Raw genomic sequence first — 25847 nt, forward strand, 5'->3', positions numbered from 1 at the left:
CACGTCAAATACGTCGTTGCTTGGGTCCAATAATCGTCACCTAGCCATGGAGCAAACCTGTCTTTTTGTCTTAACAAAAAAACCGCCAGTTTTATAAGCTTAGGTTAAGCCCACGTCTCTCTCTCTTTTTTTGTAGAAACGCGGACGGAGCAAGAAGCAACGAAGGTGAAGGCGACAACTTGATATGAATAATTATCAGCACGAGCACGTGCACTTGTTAATTTGAAATGGAAATTTGTGGAGTGTATGGTTTCGCGCCAGACGCAATTGGGTTGGTAGCAATAATTTTCAGAAAATAGATTTCCACGAGGTAATGACAGCAACTGAAGGAGATATATGTTACAATCAAATTAAGATCAGTTCATTTAGAAGTCAGAGTTCAAATTATATATATGGAAAGAGAAATGTAGAAAGAGAGAAAGAGAGTAAAAAGAAAGAGAGAAATTACATGACTTGTCCTAGACTGCCTGGCAGGCGCAACAAGATCACCAAAAAAAAAAAAAAAAATGCTATCGGAGAGGGAGGGAGGGGACCCACCGCAGGAACGCAATTGTTTTGGCGCCTCTTTTAGCCCGCGTCCACACGATCATCGACGTCCCCACAAAATGCGCCCACATTACTTGAAATCCTGAAATGTCGACGTCCACACGAAACTTGATTTCGACATAATATTTACACTACAGTTAATTTTGCAACGTTAATATCTTTATTTGAATGTTGTTTTTTGGGGAAACCATTAAAATGTATAAATTGACAAATCTGATTTTCACAATTAGTGTTTGAGTTCTGTCTTCACTGAATTTCTAGTCGTGCTTTAGCTGTTTAACACGCTTAAACGGAAACCCTACGTGTATTATGCGAGTTATTTCGACACGTTATGTTCAACAAAGATGAAGATCTTTTCTCGACAAACAAAATCTGGCAAACTCGCAAAAACTTCACAAACAAATGTGACTTGTTCTTCAAACTGAACACCTTTGAAAAACACGGAAAAACTTCGCACTGCTAAAAAGCACACGCTCGCATAATTTAGTGAAAACAGAACCTTTAAATTCCTTTAAGTATAATAAATAATTCACAATTAGCATTTCATTTTACTTCAAAAATATCTCTATATACAAAAATACAGTTAGGAAAACCTTGGCTAACACGCACAACTGTATCATATCTGTGGTTACATTGTTTTCATTTTCTTTTTCAACCGTTGCTATGAACATGAAATGATTATACATATGCTTCGTGGAAAGTGAAACACTGAAAGACTAACAAGGAAGCAGATCCTCTCTTAAACAATATAGTTATTTTTAATTACAGTATAAAATTACAAATCGCCATGGCAACAGCATGTCTAGGAAGTCTAGAGAACTAAGCTCCCGACTGTGACAAAGGCATACATTTTTTTCTTAAATTGAATTTTTCCATCGAGGCAACTCGACTACATTTACCAGCCACGGAGAGACTTAGTGATTATTTGCAAATACTAACAATATATTACATTAAATTGACATTCTTGCTAGCTCAAGTGCGTTGTGGAGTATCGTTTGACTCTTTCACTCTCACAAACACCAAAAGGTATAAGAAAAATAAATTTCAAACTTCAATTTGCGAAATAACGTTAACTAAAACGGTGCTATATGAAAGTACTGCTCAACAGCTCTATTTCGAATGGCCACACACTGGAGTTTTATCACCTTCCACAGCTTAATAAACGATACTGCATGAAAGTACTGCTCAGTACCTTTTTAACAGCATTGTAAAACCATTTTACAAGGAAATCATGCTTAAGGTGGCTCAAAACAGTTTCCAGCAGTTAGGTTTTAATGGGTCATGATCACCAGTCTTAATCACTTAATGCTACAATCATGGTATCAAAAAACTGCCCAATCATTGGTGAACCCTACGTACAGATTTTTTTAAAACTTTGTCAAAAGTTGCGTCTTATCATGCTTATCAAACTTTGACAATGTAAAAAAATTTCACCGCGCCGTTTTTGAATTATACGCCCCTAAATCTGTAATCAAAGGTTGTTTTTAGCAGGTCATACTGTTGCTATGGTAACCTATTGTGTCACGAAAATGATAACAACGTGTTCACCAATGATTGGGCAGGTTTTTGACACCATGACTGTAGCATCAAGTGATAAAGAGTGGTTATAACGACCCATCACAATATAAGAGCTGGAAACCGTTTTGAGCCACCTTAAGGGCACAGAACTCTTGAGGGTGAAAGTTTCAAAACGCAACTAAACAGCTCTTACTTATTAAATTTTAAATTACCAGCTACCGCCTAATTTATGAATGAAAACTTTACAAACATTTATGTCTACACTCTAGATACGGTGTACAATTCTGAACGTACTACAGATCGGCTATGTCTTGGTTGTTAAACACCATTTATAAAACTCTACACACGTTTGTAACCCTTTTAACCCCAGCTGTAACTTCATCTTATCTGCTTTAAACATGTTAACGTAAATTCAAAAGAGGGAAATGAAAAACTTTATCTCTATAGGCAGTTTCAAAGTTTCTCCAAATATAATAACAAATTCTCTCTCTCCCTCTGTTACTTGCACAAAATATATAAAAACAGAAACGAGACTTATACTAACTTTGGGGTGTAAAGATATAACCAAAAGATTGCTTAAAAACATAAAAACGTGTTGTTCCATTACTTAACAACCAAGAATGGCTGAGAACTATGATGTCAGCAAAATCTTTTGCTTTCTGCGCAACAGCAGGTTACGTATAAAAATAATGGCGAAGTTGTAAATTCACTTCCTAATTTAGTTTTTATGTAAAGTAGTGTCGTATTCACTCCAAGTAAGTGCGACACCCAGTGGAAATTGTTTATATTCAAGTAAAATGTGATATGTAACTTTTATTTTGGTATCTAGAGGAAAAGTCTATGTTTTTAATACCATTCAACCTGTATTATTGTGGTGTTATATGGGTTATTCGTTCCACGTAAATTCCCCATTAACCGAGTCCATACCTCGGTTTCAGTCTGTACAAATTAAACTTCAATTGCTACTCAACAATTTGACGCAAACCGCCTAATCCTCTTAGTAGCTTCCGCAAGAAAACTTCATTCTCGCACGTTATTTTTTCTTTTCAAACGAATTGGATAGTTTCGATGTCTTATGCACATGTATTTATATTTTAAGATCACGTTAACTCGTAGATTGTTATCTACATTAATGCTTAACGTAAATTAATTCTTTTCTACCGCTTCTTCTCAGTAGAGTAGATCGATATAAAAGAATCCGTGCTGCCTGCAGCCAAATGAACCTGGAAATTACGGAAAAGAAAAATTACAACGCTGCCTGACAAATACCTTCGAAGTGGTTCTCTTCTCTCGTCACGCAATATTCACGGCCAAGATTGCGTGACGCTCAAGGCAACGGTGAAATGTATGCTGCTGTAAAGTTAACCACAAGACAACATATGAATTAATCCACTTACCCTGTGGGGGTGAAATTCAAGACAACTGATGGGCCCAATCCGCTGGCCCATAAAACCGTCGTGATATCGTATGGTGCTCAGATTTCCGCCGTCTAAGTTGTACACTTTGATCATCTGACTCGCAGAACCACTACGGGGAAAACATAGAATTATAAAGTAAAGGTCTGTTTCTGTTATCTATTGCTTTCGTCTGACATTCGCCACTGAAATGAACCTGGGGCAAGTCTCGTCTCGCAGTGGCTTGTGGGACCGTTATATTGGGGTCAAAACAAAATACGAGAAGCTATACTTTCTCCGGTAACGATCCCACAAGCCACTGCGAGGTGAAACTCGTCCCATATTTCTTCTCTATTTTAAAGTGGCGAATGTCAATAATAACGAGGAGAAAACGTCACTAAGCGCTACTGGGGACAGCGACAAAACCACCTCTCGTTAGTTTTGTTCTGTTTTTTTCCAGGATTTGTTTTTGGTTGGATAAATAAATATCTTAACTGTCGCGGTAAGAGCACAATCAACTATTTCTTTTCGACGACTTACTGAACTTGGCAAAAGCTGACCTAAATGAAACACAAGACTAACTCAAATTTTAGCTTAAACTACCGACTTTTGAGTCCTGCTAAACCCTAAACGGATTTTCACAGAGAATCAACCAAAAACAGACTTGACTATTGAACAGGTGAATAGGTGAATACATTTTACTTTATGTTTTAGCCTCCCCAATTAGTAGAGCACTTGTGCTCAGCTATTAAGACTGAGACTTAAATAAAGTTGTCATTCATTCATCATTCATTCAAATTAAACCATAACAAACACCGTCAACATCAGCACAACATCAAACCAGTATTGGATCAACCTTGATACTACTCACGTGGCAAACACTTTGGCTTGATGATGAACCTCGAATGCAGCCGAGTTCCCGATAGTTTCCAGGGTCCGCACGGATTCCGTGAAACGAGGATCCCAGAATTTGACGTCTCCGGCAACACTGTGAAAGACACACACAACGGGGATCATCAGGGCAGCGTTAAAATTCTCATAACTTTTTTTGGCTTCTTCTACCATTATCCTTAGGAGAATATAGTTTTCAATCAGGGCTGTTGCTATAGAACGTGATCTGTTTCTTCGAATTTGCTACCACACCGATTCAGAAAATTGACTGGGCTAATTGCAAGCAACGTTTGATTTGCACGTGGCAAAGTTTAGTCTTGAGGAGTTGTCTTGACTTGTAAAATAGTTGATTCGTTTGCCAGGGTTGCTCTATAATCTTAGAATGTTAGAATACGTGGAATACTGGAATGCTTCACCACTACAATCTATGTTGGAGTGCCTCTCCCTTGCTTCTTCCGCTTTCTTGCAGAGAAGAATGGCTGAACCGCGAGACGATGTAGTCCCAGTAGAACAGCAACCCCTACTTTACGAAATGTTTTGCAGGCAAACAAATCATACCTAAAAGCCTATCATTCTGATTCTCAGCTTCAAACACAGACTCACAGACTCGGGGAAGCAGTACCCTACTAAATCTGAAGAGCCTTTCATCAAAATGCAAGCTGATAATAAGGCGCTTGGTGTAAAAAATAATTACTGTCTAAATACAGGAGCAGAAGCAAACAAGATTGAACCTTTCACCAATTTAAAACAAGTTATAAGCTTACCTGCCACTGATGATGTTACCGTCCCCACCCTTCGGAAGAAAGACGCCCGTCACCCATCCAGCATGCTCTCGGAGCGCCATCACTCGGCTGAAACATAAAGATGTTACTATCAAATCTCTTCTGCATTAACTCAAGAAGCTCCTACACTGCTTGGATGACATGAAACTCATTCAACAGTGATTTGATTTTGTGGAAGAGAGCTCGAGCTATGGCACAACAAATCTGAAAGGGATTTTGCGTGATGACGACCAGGATGAAAATGGAATATGGACCAGCTTAAAAGATGTATTAAGCTTATACACTGAAGTGACTACAGTACCTGTATGTTAACGCTTTGGAGAAAATATCCCTTAACAGGTATTGTATCTTAATGTACAAAATGCTAATTCTAAGAAAAGAAAAATATACGACGTGCTCGAGGGCTCCAAGTCAAGAAAAAGTCAAGGAAATTCACAACGTGAAGCTTAACTACATCATGTACATAACCAACACAGATCTACGCAGTTGTTGGTTACCTGTCACTCGGCGGCAATCTTCTATCAAACAGTCTGACAGAGCCGTCTCCACATCCTGCTATCAATAACGACCTGCCCACTGAGTCACACGCTAAACTGGTCACGCAACTGTCAGCGCCTGTCGGGATGTCCTGCAGACGAAATTGGACATAAGAGAACCTTTACTTCACTTTGTTTCTAAATGCGATTAAAAAAACTTCGACGAGATCCCAGTGAAACGGTTGCAACGGAGTTTTCCCGCCAAGTTGTGACGTGCCCGCCACAGCTCCCAGTAGTTTCCCGCCAAAAACTCCGCACGTGTTAAACAGTTGAAGTGTTATTTGACACTCAAATCTCTCTGATTAACTTGAACTAAACATGCTATGTAGTACAAACTATTTATTATAATGGCCCTTAAAACTCTGGAGATAAAAAAAAAGATGGGTCTCCCCGATCCATTGTCGTTACACGTGCGCGAAAAAAAACTAACTCTAAAACCAACTCGTGAGGGATCCATCTTAGCGGCAGGCATTGCAAAACTCGGACCCTCAAGGCACCCATCAGAATTGTCCTTTTCATCTTGGACCAGTCTGCCATATAATATATGTAATTCTTACCTGCATTCTCATCTCTCTCTGTGTGTCCCAGACTCGAATGAATCTGACGTCACCAGATGCTAACAAAATGCCCGTCTCCTGTTCCCAGCATACGACTAAACCCGAACCACTTCCTGTAAGAACAGCATCAAACAAGTTGAATGATTCCGATGGCCTTAAAATGACTAGTCTACATACGCAGACCGGACTGCCGTCCGTTTATTAAGTAGGTGGAAGGTGTGTAGGAATTACATTAAGAACAAGGACTAAATGGGGGATACAGCCTCTCTTACCCAGTTGCCAAACATATAGAGTAAAAATACTCGAAACTATAGCGACCTTAAGTTTTCACGCATCACACCATCTAGCAAACTCTTCGCCTCGAGCTCAAACCGAGGCTCATGCGTACCTCGAGTGGACGGAAGCATTCCAGACAGCGCTTGCCAGGCTGTCACCATTTCCAAACTCTTGTCACTGTACGTCTCGCCCTCAAGATTCCTCCACACACGAACTGAACCATCATCTGAAAACAATAGCGGAGAGACAAAATGAGAAAAAGAAAAAAAATCAAACGTAGAAAGAAACAACAACAACAACAACAACAACAACAACAACAACAACAACAAAACAAACAAAAACAAAAAAGTTTTGGTTCTTACCGGTTCCTGTTAATAAAAGTGTCAGGTCATGCGCATTAAGGAAGCTCATGGTTGTGATGCGAGACACTTTGGGGTTATTGTTGACGATGTAGTTCATTCGAACCCCCTCCTCCCAGTTCCAGATACTGCAAAACAGAAACTAAAACTCATGTAATCATTTACGTACGATAAATACTTCAACCTTTCTTTAATACTGATTATAGCATTTTGTAAAGCTTAGCTCTAGTTTTTGTCACAATAAATTGTTAGCATTATTCTTTAATACTGATTGTATTTTTCAAGTAAAAATCAGTATGAGTTGGACGTTCCATGACTTCTTGACTCAACCTCTCAAGCACCGCACATTCGCCATTTTATGGAGTCGGAGAATATATTTTCCTCATTTTCTTCCAACTCAGAATTTTCCCTTTATTATGGCGCTTGAATAAAGACTCCTTTTTTTTTATCTTTTAGCACATACCTTTATTTCATTATCTCTTTCTATAAACAAATTGATAATGACCGAAGAGCGGTCGAAACGTCGTTCGGAACTTTTACCACCATTTTTTTTTCACCGTAACTTGTTACAAAAGACCCTTACTGATAAGGGCCTCAAAAGGGAATTGGCAAAGACTAGCAGAAAGGGCAGAGAAAAAAATACTTTATTGGAGGTGAAAAGGAGGTAACCGTAGTCTAACATGAAGTTATCGCTTTCTCCTGTAACATTCTGAATGAACTATCAAGGACAAATCACGTGAGGGGTTTAGTGCAATACTTACCTCACACCACCCCTGTCAGCAACTGCTAGGTGAGGCTCGTAAGGATGAAATCTCAACACGCCCGGAGCACTGATGTTTTTGTTGATAAATATCTGGTCGTCGACTTTGCCTGAGGCCGAGAGTACAAAAAATACAAAAAACATATTGGTAATCATTCTTTTGCCTGCTTGTTTCAAAAACAAACAAAGAGACTGTTTCAAAGAGTGACCTATCCAGGAAGCCTGTCTACAGCGGAGAGTGGAGTGAGGGGGGAGGGGGGGGGGGGAACTGGGTGTTGTGTGCCCTCTGTGAGATGTCGAGCACTGTTGATGTCTTGATGGGCACTGCGAAGGGGGGGGGGGGTGGAGTCAAACGTATGTTAATTTAATGAGACTGGCGAATGTTCCACTTGGTGTCCGATTTTCTGATGCAGTGCGTTTCAAAAAAGGGCCGTTAAGCCACTTTCAACTTGTTAGTGGGCCATTTCCGATTTCCCTTTTGCCTCGGTGTCAAAATGAGTTTTTGTGCGAAACCTTCCACATAAAATGAGTTCCGCCTACATGTTCATTTTCATGCAAATCAACTCGTTTTCATACGAAAAGTTTTGCACGAGGACTCGAAAATGGCCTATTGTTGTTGACCTGTTTTAGCTTGTTGCTTGGCCGCCTCTCGCCGTACTTGTGTGTTCCTTTCAAATCTCCACTCTCTTTCAAGATGCAGCTGACTTTGAGGATCATGTTCCTCAGGAGGCTGCAAAGGGAAACAACTCCATCAAAAACATAAAATATTAAAAATTATTATATGGAGAAGAGTGTTTTACTGGGAACTAAACCACTCGTAGATTCCATACGCCACTTCATCCGGGACCCGAGTGGCGTATTTTCCGTATGTCACCTTTGTGAGTGTCGTATCGTTCAATGACGGCACGATTCCCGCCTTTTGCTTTTGTTGAATTGGTTTCAATATTTAGTCTCCATATAATAATGTTCTTGCCACTCGAACATAAAATTCATATCTTCTCGCCACCGTGTAATATCCTCTATGTATTTCCTTTTCAACAGGCTTTCAGCAATCAAGGAAACCAATCACGTTTTTTAAAAACCTCCGCAAAAATTTTCAAGGAGTTTCCTATGAATTCATCGATCAAAAATAAACTACCCCGACAGCTGTCACTGACGTCAGGTATGAACAACACATGTTGCTAAGCGACTAGGTTGCTCAAAATAACGCAGGCTCCGAATTTGTCAGAAAGGGCATTTTCAACTAAAACTCAAGGGTTTCTTACGGTCGGAGAAAAACAAGAGAACTGACTAGTCTTACACGTAACGAATTACCAGAATTGAGGCTGCTATGAGTGCTGTCTATTGGCAAACCTATTGCATTTATATCTGAGTTTTACCTTCATCACAGACTGAGCAAAATAACTGGCACACCACTCGGCAAAGTTAGTGCTGATCATGGGAGGTTTAGAAGAGCCTGCGTCTTCGTCAGAATCTTGGTCGTTGTCTTCGCTCGCGCTGCTTGGCTGTTTGTTGTGCTGACAAAACGAAAAGTTCGTTTATTTATTTAAAGGTTTGTCTGTGTACGGCTGCGGCAGCTATGTGGCTAACAGTACTGAGCCACGGCAACGACCTGAGCAAAACAGTGGCCAAAGGCGCACGAGCTGGGGGAGGGGGGGGGGGACTAGGGGGACTGCAGCCACCCCCCCCCGCCCCAGCTAATTATGTGATTTTTCGGGCAAAACGCTGATGATTCGGGGCAACGACACTTGAAAGAAAACATTACAAAATAGTGCTGTTGGCGTGATTTCAAAAACTCGTAAATACAGTTTCTAGTTAGGTACGTTTTTTAGAATTTTTTCTTTTAATAACTTTTAGATTTTACTCGGATTGAGACTGTTGATAGAGTATGATTGATTGATTATGTAAGCTTTGAACATCCATTTTTTGGAATTATCGCAGTTTCATTAGATGTGGGAATTGTGAACTTTTTTGTTTTTCATGCAATTTGAGTGCGTTTGCACCCCGATTTTAACACTCACGTATTCGGGCATTGCGTAAAGTTTTTGGGCAAGAAGGTCACCATTCCCCCAAGTCCGAAGATGCCCGTACGCCTATGAAAGTGGCTAAGATGTACCTGCATAGCGTGAATATTTGTCGTTTTTTTTGTTAAAATCTTCTAACTCTACATCCGTTAAGCAGTAAAAGAAAGGTAATCTATAGCAGTAATAATCGGTTCATTCGGCCTGATTTGCTGACTTCATTTTTGATAATGGTGCTTGCTAACTGATTGAACCCATGTGGCCGAATAACCGCGTATCCATGGCGCCGTGTGCTCTACAGCTACTTTTTCTTTTAGGTACCCTTATCTCAAGAAAAGTTCGGAGTGCCGGATATGCCGCAGTTAATACCACAGAAACCACCTCAGAAATAGATAATATAAATAAATACTAAAGGTTTACTGTACCTCTGGACCTTTGTCAAACATTTTTCGTTTCGTATGGAACTCGTAGGAGTGAGGAAATACTGCCCCTAGGGGACCAGGGGTGGGCGCTTTAGCCTGAGTCGAATCACCTTTTATTGAACGAGGCGTCTCATTAGAACTGCCGTGACGGGGAGGCGACATGCCAGGGCTGAAACAGAAAACAAAGCACGTTTAAAGAAAAAAAGAAACAAAACAAAACGAAACAAAAAAAAAGTAATGATAAAAACATGGGCAGCTTGGTCAGTTTGTGTCAATGAATAACCGAGTTGAGTTGGATTTTTCTCCCATTCATTTGTTATTCCCGGAACTGGCAAGTTTCGCGATGTTAACATAAACTGAGGTTTCGGATGAAGTTTACGGCAAACGGCTAAATAAATGAAATATGTGTTAATGGACATAGCTTCAAGTCACTTCACTTCACTTACTCTGAGCCTGCGTGGTAAGGCATTGAGAATCTTCCGGGTGACGATGGAGCTGATGTGGAAAGGTTGGAAGCTGACGAGGAGATCCTCTGGGGACAAGCCGCAATAGTGGCCTGAAAAATGGCAACATTTATCACGATAAATTTCAGGTATCAATCATATAGTTGCTACGTGTAGATACAACAGTTTTCACTTAGAGTGTCGTAGTAAAGGCTGCCGCACACTAGCCAATTTTTTGTCGCGACTAACCGCGTTGAGGCTTGACATTTCTCAATTGGTTGGGGTGCGCGCGAGCGCCGACAAATTGTCTTGGTCCACCGCACACTAGCCGACAAGGCCCGGCGAACCCCGATCTTGTCGCAGACTTGTCTGAATTCACCGCACACTAGCCGACAAGTGAAGATTTTTTGTCGGCCGACAAAAAATCGGCTAGTGTTCGGCAGCCTTAAGTTACACGTTGTTTTGTTTTGCACTAGTGCGCCTACACGATTGGCTTAAAAAAAATTCGCGGCACTTTTTCATCCAATCAGAGGTAAAACCAAAATCAATCGTGACGCGCTCGCACACATTTCCCGCGCTTCGCGTCAGCTACATGCATGCGTTTCGAGTTTTGATTGGTTCACTGGATACTCTGTGTGCTTTGTGAGTGATTACTTTGGCTTTGGATTTACAACACTCAATGGAAAACCACTCCAAATCTAAAATCTAAATATTGTTTCGTCGGTAACATCCAGAGGACATCACGCCAACTCTGAAACAATAAGAATAAAGTTTTTTTTTTCGCTGGCTTGCTACAGCAAAACTCTTAGAAATTTCTCCGTCGTCGTACAATTGAACCTCATGTCTTTTACAGAAATTAGAGGAAGGTGTCCGAGTAGATGGTAAGTTCCATTTCAGTAAAGATACAGTTCACAGGACTGCACCATATGGAAGCTGGACTATGCGGGTTAAAGACTTCCTTTAGTACGATCGTAACTAAATTACTAGAACTAGTAAGTTTTCATCAGTCAGTCTATCCTACCTTTAATGTTATGCCATTGACTATCTTTTTGGCGATTTCAGCAACACCCACAAAAGGATCGACGGACAGATTGAGCAGAGCCTACAATTTGTAATCATAAGTTAGATTTAACTTGGCAAATCTTTCATGACAAATATATGCAAGCTAGGAAGAGAAACCCCTAACAAAGATACTACATTCGAGAGAATATCAGAGAAATCATGAGCTAGTCACCTTAAATTGTTTTGATCCCTGATGACCGATGTGTGTTGACTCATTAAATCTATTTTACAATTAAATTATGAGCTTGAGATTTTTATCGCTTGATAGCTGATGAGGTCGCGGCCCGAGTCAACTATCATGCATAGAAAGTGAGAGCGAGTAATCTAATTGCTTTACTCTAAATCTCCTGTTCGTTCAAAACTTTATCTAAATCCTTTTCAGAGGCACTTTGAAAACGCAACGAAGCGGCAGTCATTATGTTAACAACCGCACACTGCAGTTGACTCTGATATTTTAAAGACCAACCTTCCAAACGTTGGCATACACATTGGACTGGAAACTGGAAGAAAGTGAATTCTGGGAGGCAGACCGCCGCAGATCTTTGATGCTTGAGACAAGTTCATTACTACCAGAGCTTCCACTACTACTACTGTATGTCATAAGAGCAGGCGCAATGTGTTGACCTACAAGAACAATGTTAAAACATCTATTCAATAGTAATAAAATAACCTTGATCCATTGACTTGAATTATGGTAGACTACGAGTAGTCCTTCTTTCGCTTAGTCCGTCCAGCGAGACCGTAAATCGTGAGGCTATTTTTTTTCTCGCGATTTTCTTTCGCGTCACGCACCACGGACAAAGTGAAAGAGGGACTGCTCGTAGTCTAGAATTATGGTAATGTTCTGTTCACAGTGAGGTTCAATGATGTTGTGGAGACCACACAGCACAGCTAATCTGTCAAGTTAACGTAAAAACTGCATCGGGCCAAATGGTTCATACTACCAGAGCTTATCCTGGCTTCTGTAGCATGAAGCAACTAGAAGTATTCCCATTATCCTTGGATGAGCTATATAGGTATGTGCAACCCTAAAGGGTAGGGTGTTTGAGCAATTTTGGTCATAAATAGGGTATCGATTTTGGCCATTTGGATAATGAATTGCACTCTAGGCTTGACATGTTTTCTTTTTTTTTTTTTTTTTTTAAGGAGAAGCTACTTTTTCATCATTATCAATAAGCCCATCAACAAAAGCCCTTCACAAATTATGTTTATGACAATTTAACATTGATCTGGTGTACGGAACTAATTTATAAGGCAGGTCTGCAACAGAGTGGCCAAGGTCATAAATAGGGTAGGGAAAATTGCAGATTTTGGTCATAAATAGGGTAAGGGTTTTGAGAAGCGGGCTGCACACCCCTAATCAATTTTTCTGGGAGTACCCCCCCCCCCCGGCATTGAATACCCCTTTACACACCTGGGTGGAGACCTGGTCATTAAGAGGTGCGGCAGAAAGGATTTTTTGCAACCACAGAAAACAAAATATTTGATGTAATTTGTAATAACACAACGTTAAATTATGCTAACAGTATAGCCACAGGTAAAGCAGTCTGAAAATAGCGCCGTAGATGATGCATTCTGATGAAAATCGCTAAAGATAGTCACAAGGGATTAATGGAGTAACATTTTCACTTCGTTTAATGGGGACTTCTATAGGTACATGCAAACATGTTCATAGCAAGACAACTGTATTGAAATACTCACCACTGACAACAGGTGGATTGGTTGCAAAGTTGCTGAGATGAGATGTTGAAAAGCTTGCACGCAGTCCCCTAGAACTCTTCCTCTCACTTCCAGGGATTGCGTTTGTTACACCTTCCACATTTGATGATGGGCCGGAACCTACGACAATCCAGCCACTGGGTGTGATTGCTGCTGCAGGGGGTGCATTTTCTCTTTGGCGATCCTCTTCAAGGAATTGAAGTGCCACTACACCAAAGTTGGTTTCAAACTGCATCACTAGGCCATGGAGACCAACTACCAGTTCCTGAAATAACAAAGGAAAGCACATTAGACTGAACCTTAAATTCTCAGCAGTAATTAATTTCTTACCTCTCCATGGTTTTAAGTGACACATTGAAGAAAACAAGGCATGAAAAACTATTACCTGAGTAACTCACAATACAACTATGAGTAATACTCTGTGGTAGTAATGCTTACACTCAAACATATGAATGTTTTTGACATGCTGTCACATATTCCATATATGTCAGGTGACTTTGATTGAGCTCTTGCTTTTACAAAAATTTCAGCGAGATGTAGTCAAGCCAAAACAATCACAGTGAGACCAAACAACTCTGATAATTATGCTGCTGAACATGCCAAATAGGTATGATTAGGTATTTACTGCGCCGACAATATCAGGTACATCAATATCTCAGGAATCACTAGGACTGAACAGATAAGGTTTGATTGGCTAATTTGAGTACCATAAGGTGTCGTAATGAATAGTATAGCAGATGCTGCAGTTTAACAGACTGACGTGGCTTCCTAGAAGAAATGCCGAGCTTATGTGTAGAGGTATGTGTAATGTTGGTGTATCGGTGGGGTTGAAATCCCTTTCCTTACTTTTGTTTTTTCATGCTACAGTACACAACTTATGTATAAAGTTGGTGTACAATAGGGTTCAAAAGTCTTTCCTTACTTTTGTTTTACGAGCTTGTAAGAGGACCTTTTACTAACATGCTTGACAAAAGGGTCACTTGTTGTATACTGACATACATGTTCATACCTTTCTAACAAGCGGACTTCCATCCTGAGACAACTGTGTCAACGTCATTGCCACTCCAAAATCAATCTGATTTGCTTGGTCAGATCTATCTCCAGTGTTGGCTATAAATCTTCCTAAAGCAAACACTGCTGCAGCACGAACCTTAAAGAAGTATTCAACAAATGCAAGAATATAAAATGATATAAAACACAGTTAATAATATTAATTTTACTACTTCACACTGGGGATATATCTGACCTTGTCATGGTGAAGCTTGCCAGTGATCCTGAGAGCTACAAGTATGCTGAGGCGTAGACCCCTGGCCCCAGTTATTTTAAGGATGGATAACCCTATCCAGTGGATAGCGTGGTTCAACACTTATCAACACTTATCTGCTGGATAGCAATTTATCTGGTGGATAGCATCACCCACACTTTGAACAATTGGGTCCTGGTGATTCAACCATGCCCAAATTGGTGAAGGTGGAGGCGTAATAAAAGCCTAGCCCCTGACCCTCCAGGTCAGTGTTTGAGTGCGGGCCAATTCTTTCACACTAAAAAAATGGCAAACAACTACAGAAACCCATTGGGCAGGGCTCAACTTTCAGGAAAAAATCTTGGGGCTAGCTGGTCCCTAAGTTTTCAGATTTAGTTGCCAGCAAAAGTGTTTCAGTCAAAAGCGGGAAAAGTGAGTCACCAGTGAAAAAAAATTGCTCACATTGGCGACCCCAGCCATCGCAACGTTGAGCTCTGTTGGGCATTATGTTCCATGTGGTGTAATGAAACGTTTTTGGACAAACTATATTTTAATACACACTGGTCAGTTCCAGAAAATATCCATAACCACCCAAAGAGGGATTGTTGGGGAATGGGCCCAGTCTCAAAAAGCCAAACTTTTAAAAGGAAAGTATGAACCAAAACTGGAATTTCTAGAGTGATGTGGGAGTGGGGTTGTTCAAACCAAAAAACCCTTGTGGGAGAAGTATGGACATTTTCTGGAACTACACATTATCTCGACCCTCACCTCTGGCAATGGATCAGACAACAGACAGTACAGTTTGTCTGGTGCACTGTCCCTCACAGCACACCACCTGGCAGCCTCGTAATTGAACCACACCCTGCCAAGACATATAGCCAGCCACTGTCGCAAGGGAGGGTAAGGATCTGTCAACTGCTCCAGACAGATGGCAATCAGGTTGCCTTGAACACAAGCTTCCTGGGAATGAAAACAAAAAAAAACAACAACAAAAAAAAACAGCATTAAATGTACTGGAGGAACTTAGAAGACAAAGCCTGAGAGTCAATTAATTTTAAGTTTGTTAAGATACAGATTATTGCGGAAGAAAAAAGCAAAGTAGCTTTCAACCTACCACACAAACACCGTACATGTATTGGTGAAACTTAGGAAGCAAAAACCAAGAGGGTATCAAAAGTCTGTTCCAATAAAGTACATGTATATCGTGGGAGAAGGGTGGGTTGTGAGATTAGCATGAGATTACAGTAGCACCTTCAAGTCATTACAATATTGATTTGATTTCTTAAAATGATTACAGTGTAACACTTATCTTGTACCACTGTAACTAGTAAAAAGGTGACCAAATGATTGTAATGATCAGAAGGATGCCAACAACCACTGCATTAGGCACTATCACCTTGCTCAGTGATTTCACAAATCCTTGTGACTTTTACTGTATCCTCACTTCTTAAACAAAGCTTTCAAATAACAATACATGTAAACTATTGCACTCACTTGACCAATTGGATATTCATTCACAATGATTGACAACACAAATGCTGCCATTGTACGCTGCTCAGCCTAAAAAAAGAAGAAAAATGTATAAATATGTAATGGAGTAGTGGCATTTAAAACCCAACCAGTGTTGACAAGGTACACCCAGCAATAAGGCTGACAGAGTGGCTTGAAAATACACACCATGTATAAAGCTGAATTTGACTTACCCGCATGTATGCATCTGCCAATACAGATAAGAAATATTTATGACCATTGTCTTTAACTAGGTCTGCTTGGCAAGACTGCAAACAAACAAACAAACAAACAAACAAACAAATCAAATACAAATGAATGTTACAAACACTACCTTGTTATAGTTATTATTATTCTCTATTGTCTTTGTACATTGCTACTCATAATCCTTGACCACTTTGTGAAGGAATTTGACACCAGAGGGAAGTGCAACAGATCTAGCTGGATCAACAACTAGATTTTAAGTTGCCATGCATCTGGGCAGTAATAGATCACAGACGTCAAAAATGTAGTAAGAACAAAAAAAAGGAACATAAGCTGTTACACAAGGTGTCTCTGATGTTCTTATCACGTTTGACACCTTCTGTGATCTCTTACTAAACAGATGCATGGCAACATGGAATCTACTTGTTTATATAATAAAGAAAATTGATAACGACATCTTCTATAGCTATGCCTCGGTTCTGTGCTCCAATAGATCATAAGCAAGAACCAAACAAATTGCAAATCAGAATAATTTGAAATATTGTATAACACCACATATGCACGTGCATTATACATCAGATTTTGGAGGTCAAGGGTGAAAGGTCTTGTCCACGACATTGTGCTTGCTCTCAAGCAAGACTCTTTCCTCCCTCAACCCCTCTCTCAAACCAGGAGTGTACACAACTCTACACTGGAAAACTGTTGGTGTTAAATCAGCTTTTTAGCAACAAGCACTGGGTTGCTCCTGGCTCATAAAAGTCACTTACACTATCAACAGCTAGTATCTTTGCCCAGATGAACACCAAAAGAGGTCTTAACTCCCTAGCTGAACTCTGAAGAAGTTTGAGCACATATGGAAAGATGCCAACAGACAAAGCCTGAAAAAATAATTATAATAATAAAAATAAGAACAAATTAATAACTACACAAACTTTTCCCACAAATTCCTATTGTTTTTTTTTTAACCGTTTCAGCCAATCAAAGTCTGCAGCTTGGATGAAAATTAATTATAATCAAACACCCACTTGTTTCCCTCTCTTGTTGTGACTTCATTTGCCTTAATTCCTTGTTTGTTTGTTTTGTAATGAATACATTTTCATTCAGAGATGTGACAAAAATAAAGGAAATCATCAACTAAGAGGAAAAAAAACCCCTAAAATTAATATAGCACTAAGCAACAAGAAATTTGCTGGAGACTGAAAGCTTTAAACACTTACCAAATTGACAGCCCAGGGTCCTAAATCCAAGAATCTGCCGAGCAGATCCAGGGCTCGGAGTCTGTGCACTTGACTCAAAAGAACCTGTAGAACTATTGGCAGCTGTTCAGGAGGGTCGCGGTCTTCTGCACCCATGGCCAGCCATACCTGGAATGCTGTCAATTGCTCTGCGAAGAATGGACTATGCTGAAAGATAAATTAAGGAATATATGATAAATTAATAAAGATGGTGAATTTTACGCTTGGTAATGAAATGTGAAGGTGAATTAATCAACATGACACGAGCGTGAGACAAGAAAAATTCTGAGTCCCCAACAGGAATCGAACCCATGACCTCCCGAACACCGGGCGGGCACTCTATCCACTGTGCTACGAGAACTCACGGAGAGCAAGGTCATTTAACTGAGTTCATATATGACAGGTGTCCTGTATACTGCTAGGATCAACACTATCAAAGTCATCATGAGTAGTGATAAGTTAACAAAGATGGTGAATTTTAAGCCCGGTAATGAAATGTGAAGGTGAAGTTAATAAAGATGGTGAATTTTAAGCTTGGTAATGAAATGTGAAGGTGAATTAATCAATGACGATTTATTCATGTTGATCCGTGTTGATCCTAGCAGTATGCAGGACACCTGTCATATATGAACTCAGTTAAATGACCTTGCTCTCCATGAGTTCTCATAGCTCAGTGGATAGAGCGCCCGCCTGGTGTTCGGGAGGTCATGGGTTCAATTCCTGTTGGGGACTTAGAATTTTTCTTTGTCTCACGCTCGTGTCATGTTGATTAATTCACCTTCACATTTCATATGATAAATTACTTGTCCTTGTTGTTTGATCAAGTTCGCAACTAACAAATAGCCAGACAGAAGAGGATAGATAGGCTGGCTGACTACACGGAACTGACTGGCTGACTAACAGATAGACAAAGAGAGTGACAGACTGATGGACAGACTGGAGGATGCACAGAGGACTGGCTGGTTACTGAACTGAGCTGCACTGAAGGACAGACAGAGAAATGGAAAGACATATCACACAGACACAAAATAATACAGATGGACACCAACCTAAGCAGAGTGAAGAACCATCTGCCTAATTTCATTATAACTGACTTTATAAAATCCAGGAAATTTCAAGCAAAGTCACATGTCTTACAAGAGCCAAATACCTTAAAACTTCCTGGGTTTTCAATCACATCTGGCAACTGGGACAGACAAATATCAACAGCTAAATCCCACGCTTGCCTACCAGGCAAAAAAGGGGGAAGAACATTCATTACATCTGTAAAGAGCATCTCTGCACTTCAACATATCAGCGCTTAATGCTATTACCATGAAGAAAGTAATATTTACAGAAAGCCTCAGGACAACGATATTCTCCGGACTACATTCTATTTCTTCCATTCACCACCACCTTGAGAATGGGTTAATTATCCCAAGAAATCCAGTCTGGAGAGGAAGGGGGTTTAGTGGTCATGGAAATCTGGGCAGGAGGGGGTAAAAAAACTTTGCTGTCAGTCAGGAGAGTGTGGAATTTTTACTGGAATAACCCACTAGAACTCCTGCCTCCTGTGCACTCGCCTGCATGCAGATATCTACTATTATCTTTCACGCATGAAAGGAAATAGCAGACGTCTGAGAGCAGGCTACTCTTCTTCCACTTCTTGCAGACATGCCCCCCTCTACGTTACAGGTATCTGCCCCCTATACCACCCCACTCTCAGAGTATTCCCTTGACTCACCACATCGGATGCATGTAGGTAGGAGGAAGTCTGGGACTTGACACAGGTGTACAGTTGTAAGATCTCATCACTCTCTCTGCGAGAAGGAAATTCCTGAACAAGCTTGCGACTAGCAGATCCTGCCTGAACAGCTTGTGGAAGAGCTCTACAAGACAAAACAAAAGAAAAAATGACATATTAAGAGACAACTCAAGGGATAGGGTGTATCAACTACATGTAGATGCCATGGTATGACACAAGTATTAAGCTTCTCTATCAAGAGTGAGAAACAGCAATGGGAGTACAAGCATAATTAGAAATGACTGTTCAAACACTGATTTGACAACTTAAAATTTCAACATTTATTCATGTCTGAAATGATATTATATACCTCTTGGCAACATGTTCCAAGCAATGGTGTCAGTTACAGCAGTAAAAATCCAGTTCAGCTCTCCTAACGGTGTTCTTCTGTCATTAAGTCGACCAGGAATCCTGCAAAAAAAAAACACATCAATGAATCAGATTATTATCAATGGAATTTAAATACTTTGAGACAATGTTATTTATAATGAAATTTATCAGCACTCCAAATTGATACTGACTTTTTCATTAATTTTTTTTAAAAAAAAGCAAAACAACAACAAAAAAAAGAAACAAAAAACAAAACAAAACAAGAAACCACTCAGACAATAACTGCTAGAGGCAAGAAGATAGCCAACACATCAAACTCAACCAACACACATGTTGCTGTCTAAAAGAACAAGATCAGTTAAAATATAATGCCTCAACAGAAACAGGGGACCTTTCAATGTGGTGTAAGAATCAAGCAATAGTGGAAGTCCTACATCCCCCATGGAACAAAGTGGTTACTAGATGATGACTAGCAAAAATGTAGTGTGATATCTGCCCAAAATTGAGCATGGCTATGTGTCAAAGCCTCAAAATGCTCTGCTCTTAACTTTCTGTCATGCATTTTTGAAATAGGACAAACACAACACAAGAGCTTTGAAAGAACAGAATTTAAGGGGCACCTTCTGTTACATGTCATTCAAACGGGACAATTTACATGGTACATGTGGATACACAGGTAAGTACATGTACTGACAAGTACATAGGTTAACGAAGCGTCAAACTTACTTTTCTATAAGTTCCAGAGTAACACCAGGAACAAGCTTGCTACTTTTCTGGCTACAAAACCTGAAAAAAATTAAGGTACCCAATTTCAACAGGAATCCATTGAAAAATTAGAGATGCTGTACAGTTACAGCAATAAGACCCTTGGATGCAAGTTCAAGGTTGGCACGCTGAGAGACCGGCCACCCTGCTTAGTATGCCCCTCAAATCCCTTATAGCGACTCACCATCGTAAGGCCACCTTGATAGGTGTGCTCAGGCAGGAAGTAAAGAGGTCGGCAGGTAGGTCTGGGTTCATTGGTAACAGCTGGTTTGCATCACATGACGCCAACTGGATACAGTTCTTGACAGCAAGTGGAACTGGCATAGGGGTACCCTGGGCCAAGCAACGCTGAAAATATATAATATTATTAGATTACAGGTTAATTGGAGTTAAACTTGCCTAGTTCCAAGGCCCTTTTTGTTTGTTGCAGTCAATCCCTTTTGGGTCACATGATCCCAACAAAAAACAGCACCCAGACAAAAATGCAAATTCCTGCGCAGATTTCATATGGAGTAATGGAATCCTCTTTGCATTTCAGAGAGAGTGACCAAGTTAAGTCACTCAACTGAATCAAAACTGACATTACTTCAAGTCAGATGCATTGGTGCTTTCGGGTTCAAAAGTAGCTTTCTATTTTATTTAACTGATAATATGAAGTCCTGCCATGCAATCCCTTTGCTCAAAAATGCCACAGAACCTACAAGTCTAGAAAAAAAATTGTTTGAGGTTAAAAATGCAGTGTTTGTGTGTTGCTCAGACAATGGCTGCATCCAGTTACAATGTAGGAGAGGTGTCAGACTATGTGAGATGACAGTTTGTTGTACATGTACATTGTAAATGTGAATTCACCTCCTGTTCCTGTTCACGCTGAGCAGCAAACTGAATGAATGATCGGACAATGAGTCCAGCATTGTTACAGTCATAAACAAAGATCGATGGACTTCCCATCCATGTTTGTAGGTCATACACTGACAGTGGAATGTACTGGGTGTAGCTCTGTTAAAAAAACAAAAAGGAAAAAAAATAGAAAAAAAAACTCTATTTAGTCAATAAATTTAATGAAATCACACAATGGTTGGGACATCAAAACTACCAATCCAGCGTCGCAAACAGAAAATAATTAACCCTGTAAATATTGGAGGTATGTATAACTTCTGCAACGCAGGCTAAAACTACCCTGTCAAAATTAAAGAAGATAGACAATGTACAGTACTTACTTTGTTGAAGACCCAAATCTCACCATTGGCAGTTGCTCTTGGAACTCCATGCCCATTATAATGAAAGAGCACTCTCTCCTCCTGCAATGTGAACAAACAATGAAATAATGGCCCACTTCTTCATGTAGGGTTTTTTCCACTCAGTTTGCCACTTTAAATTTGCATCTTATTTTTCGCTTATCATTCACATAATGTAAGACGAAACTAGTGTATATTGGCCACAAGGTACCAGTCGATACATACATTATAATACATGCAATATCAAGTACATGTACATGTTTTGTAAATTTCAGAAAGTCACTTGCCAAGGGAGAAAGTACTAGCATAAACAAAACAAAATTATCCCTGTTACCTTTCACTTCCTTGAATGTTGGTTCTAAACATTTGGTGGTACAGTGTACATGCACAACATATTAAAACTGCTAACGACCTAATGACAATTTCAAATTGCAGTCTTGCTTTTGACGCATATCAGTCACTCGAAGCCATTCTGGGTGACTAAGCCTTTCTTTAAATGGTCTACTGAACATGTCCAACACACAGTAGAGATTTCCATGAGGTATCTTCTCGGTCCATAGTGTAGGTTAGGGATCAGTACGGACCGCAAGCTCGGTTAGCAAGAGGTACATAATATTATATAAGTTTCAAATAAGCAGCACCTTGGCATTTCGACGCAGTGAGGTACAAAGTTTCTTCACCTCCTCAACTGTGGGGTCAAGACTCTGCTTATAGCGTGCCTGCCAAGAAAAAGCATATCACTTCTACCAGTTGTTCTCAATACTTACAAAAGAAACATGGATTGAAGCTATTTGGTACAGGCTAAGAGATGTAGAGAAACTCTAGGGATGGACCATTATTCTTTGTGGGGTATACATTTTTTTCTCACCTTTAGGTTATGCATGATTTTGTTTAGGGGGCAATAGCTTGGGCAATAATTTTTTTAAAGTGAAACACAGGACTTGGATATAATAACATTTTACTATAAATTATTTATAGTAGAATTGCTCGCTTTTTTCCCCATGGCTGCCCTTTTACAACTAGACTTTAGTGACACATACGAGCAGTGATCAAACAGTGTCAGTTGGGGAGCAGCGATGGCACAATGGTGAAAACACTATCCTCCTGCCAATGTGACGTGGGTTAGAATTCTGGCATCACAAGTGGGCTGAGTTTATTGTTCGCTTCTTGCCTTGCCCCAAGCATTTTTCTCTGGGTTTTCCAGTTTTCATCCTCTAACAAAAACAAACACTTTCAAATTCCAATTTGATTTTGAAACAGTAGACGAAGAGCCTCTCCATGACAGGATGTGCCACTGCAAATTTCTATTTGTTTTTTAAGACAACTTCTGTTCAAATTTTGAGCAAGTGCAAATATTATTTTATTGAAACCTACTCATAGCACGGTAACTTTTGGAATACTATTTTAAAACAACTCACTTTTCAATTAGTTCATTTCTCTAAGTGACTGTGCAATTAAATTCTCAAGCATTCTCAAATAAGTTTATGTCAAACCTTATAAGAATGCTTAAAGCATGCGTTATTGTGTTTTTAACTAATGCGAAATGTCTGTTTTAATTGAAATACGGATAACTTCAGGTTCAATTTTCTCTCACGGGGTCAGTCTGAGAGCCAAAGTCTAGATAAATTCTTCTTAACTGTATTCAAAATATTACCATGCCATGAGGTTTTTTTGGTAACTTAATTCTTGCCATTATTACTCTAATGTTCTGCAGAAACCCTCTTAACTATTTGTCTAATTTCTTTTAGAAGGGAGGTAGATTCAAAATCCAATCAGAAGCACAACAGCTTCAGCTGCCTTTGATCAAAAATCTACATGTACCATTCATTCTGTAACTGACATGGTCTGATAAATAGTTTTATGCATGGAACTCAAGTATGTAACTGTCATTCTTAACTATCTTAAAAGCTCAGTTAAATTCTAAGAAATATCTCCTCACCCTTGGCTGCCAGCGTTCATACTGTTCCTGAAGTTTGTTGCCAACAGTTTCTAAAGCTTTTTGTGGACCCATTGAAAGAGGATCTGTTACGAAACACAAGACACACTCACATATTAATATTCTGAAAATCATGACTACAAACAGCCCTGCCCACTAGTTTGAAATATTGCAACACACAATCCAGTTACTTATAAGAATATAGTTCTTGGTTCATACCTACAAAATATTAATAGTCCTGCTTTTTTTTCAAGTCACAATGATACAAAGAATGGTACCGGTGTGGTCCCTTGATGTCTTCTAGGATTAGGAGGCAACATTTTCAAATCCCCACCTACACCTTCCATATGGCATCTAACTCTCCACTCCAATACCAACCACAGATGTCAAATCCCCCCGTCGAGACACATCAACAATTCAAATGCCTGAGCGGAGGGATTTTGATGTTTCTATTTGATCGATACATTACCATTCTGCAGTGCCCACTTTTCAATGTAAAAGCGATATGAATTAAGAACATCACACAATTAGAATGCCGAAAGAAAAATGTAGAGCATACTCTTTTCAAGTCTTGTTTAAAGTGCAGCTACAGTGGTTTGCTCACACAAAAAAGTCCTTTATTTATATAACCAAGAGGTGCAATAAGCTCAATGCTCTTAAACAGGACAGATGAATTTGCATATTATGAGCTCATACAACCCATTCCAGAAAGTACGTTTTTCGTGATAGCGTGATCTATATTTGTACAAATTGCAAGACATATTGTCAACAATCCACTCGACACGAAGCAAGTACTATATATTAGTTGGACAGGAAAAGTTATGTAACTCCCCAAAATACGCAAGTGCAAGACGTACTAGAGCTTCGTTGTTATCCATTCCGATCATTACGATTAAGCTTTACCCAAAAATTGATTCACTAGCAATTAAAACGCACATGTACTGTACAACTGCGAGTTCGTGTGTTCAAAGTGAAAGAGTTAACAACAGCTGAGGTGGATTTCGCTCACCCGGAAAACACATGTCTGTCAAACAAAACGAAAATGAAACCAATGTTATCATGAAAAGTTATTTGACTGACCAATCCAGCACTCCATCCGTGCACATGGTGAGGTTTTAACCACATCAGGAGGGTCGACACCAATGTTCAAGCATAAGACGAGAGCCACGCTCACGGTCTTCATCTGGAACAAAATTGCCAAACATGAGAATCAGGTAAATAGCGTCGATACTTTATTTTAATTAAAGGAGAGCTGGACAATGGCTCGATCACTCACTCGTTCTTTCATACGCCATGTCTGAGCCAGTGGTCTCGATCCTTCGATCACCTCTTTGTGGCGTTTTTTCATGAAACATAGTGGCAACTGCCAGTCAACTATTTCGCCTTCGTCCTCATCGCAAAACAAATCGTCGTAGTCGAAATCGTCCGTTGACATCTTAGAAGCCTTTAATCACTCAATAATAGAATTTGAGGCTCCAGAAATTGAACAACATCCATCTTGAACGGCTTCTGCTCTCGTAAATTCAAGGGGACGTGAAAAGGGAAACACAACGTGTTCAGCCGCCGGCCAAAAGTTGCGCAACTGCGCATGCTTATGTTTATGTTTTCATCGCAATGAAAATACCGCGGGCCCCGTTTGTCGCTTTCTGTTTCAAGTAGATTCCAGTGTCACGAAGCGAACCAACCAATGGATTTCGTTGCTATATTTCAACACACGGTTATCATTTTGCCGTCATCCAGGGTAGGGAGTGGAGTGCACTACCCTCATGCACAATCGAATCAAATGCTACTCAAATGGAAGATCACAAAATTATTTTATTGTTCTATAACTGATTTATTTCAACATTCTATTTCACAATTCAGTTTATAAACAGGGACCCTATTGTCTGATCAAGGGCATGTATGACCACATGCCGAAGTGTGGGGATCACGAGATTTTTCACTGTCATTTTCTCGTTCAGAATTTGTTTTCTTTTCGTCTTTGTATGTTCGATTTTTTTCCCTTATCCTTCTTGAAGAAGGCCAGCAAAACTGACCGAGACGACGGACCTCAGTGTTTGAACAGACCAGTCCCGAAAAACATTTTTTCAGTTAGAATTTGTTTTACTGTATTTCCTCGCATGATATTAAGTCTCGACTATAAAAATGTCAGTCATCGATTATTTTGCATAGAGGTTGTTCACCTGGCGGAAAAAAAGAACTTTTTTTTATCATTCCAGCAAAATACGTAACCATCGAGGGTGGTAATCTTGGGTGCAAACACCAGCAGGGTTATCACGAGGTTTCCTTCCGAATTTCCGCTTTAACTCGCCACCGAGACT

At 39.8% G+C, this 25847-nt stretch overlaps 1 protein-coding gene across 1 annotated transcript; it reads right to left on the minus strand.

The window, feature by feature from the left end:
- Window positions 1-683: 683 nt before the first annotated feature.
- LOC110043303 (regulatory-associated protein of mTOR-like) lies at window positions 684-25122 on the minus strand. Its single transcript, XM_020748745.2, has 33 exons — window positions 24803-25122; window positions 24607-24709; window positions 23530-23612; window positions 22232-22309; window positions 21573-21653; window positions 21205-21351; window positions 20540-20703; window positions 20317-20376; window positions 19571-19671; window positions 19201-19345; window positions 18628-18703; window positions 17460-17645; window positions 17010-17120; window positions 16233-16307; window positions 16024-16089; window positions 15298-15489; window positions 14296-14436; window positions 13269-13551; window positions 12034-12191; window positions 11527-11607; window positions 10509-10618; window positions 10066-10231; window positions 8999-9136; window positions 8241-8349; window positions 7621-7729; window positions 6863-6987; window positions 6613-6726; window positions 6225-6337; window positions 5629-5759; window positions 5114-5200; window positions 4330-4446; window positions 3462-3591; window positions 684-3287 (listed from the first exon to the last, which is right to left on the minus strand). Exons 1-33 carry the CDS (start codon window positions 24959-24961, stop codon window positions 3222-3224), a joined length of 4005 nt encoding a protein of 1334 aa, XP_020604404.2. The 5' UTR covers window positions 24962-25122; the 3' UTR covers window positions 684-3221.
- Window positions 25123-25847: the final 725 nt, after the last annotated feature.

The sequence above is a fragment of the Orbicella faveolata genome, unplaced genomic scaffold (assembly GCF_042242905.1).
Source record: "Orbicella faveolata isolate gen_17 unplaced genomic scaffold, um_ofav_v1 contig_2, whole genome shotgun sequence".
Taxonomy (NCBI): domain Eukaryota; kingdom Metazoa; phylum Cnidaria; class Anthozoa; order Scleractinia; family Merulinidae; genus Orbicella; species Orbicella faveolata.

Excerpts from the sequence above, each read along its gene's own strand:
- LOC110043303 (XM_020748745.2), bottom strand. The coding sequence starts at position 24,961 with ATGTCAACGGACGATTTCGACTACGACGATTTGTTTTGCGATGAGGAC. Across the intron at positions 19,346-19,570 it reads TTGGAACATGTTGCCAAGAG|AGCTCTTCCACAAGCTGTTC; the intron begins GTATATAATATC and ends TTTGTCTTGTAG. Across the intron at positions 16,308-17,009 it reads AGATACTAGCTGTTGATAGT|TCTTGCCAAGCAGACCTAGT; the intron begins GTAAGTGACTTT and ends GTTTGTTTGCAG.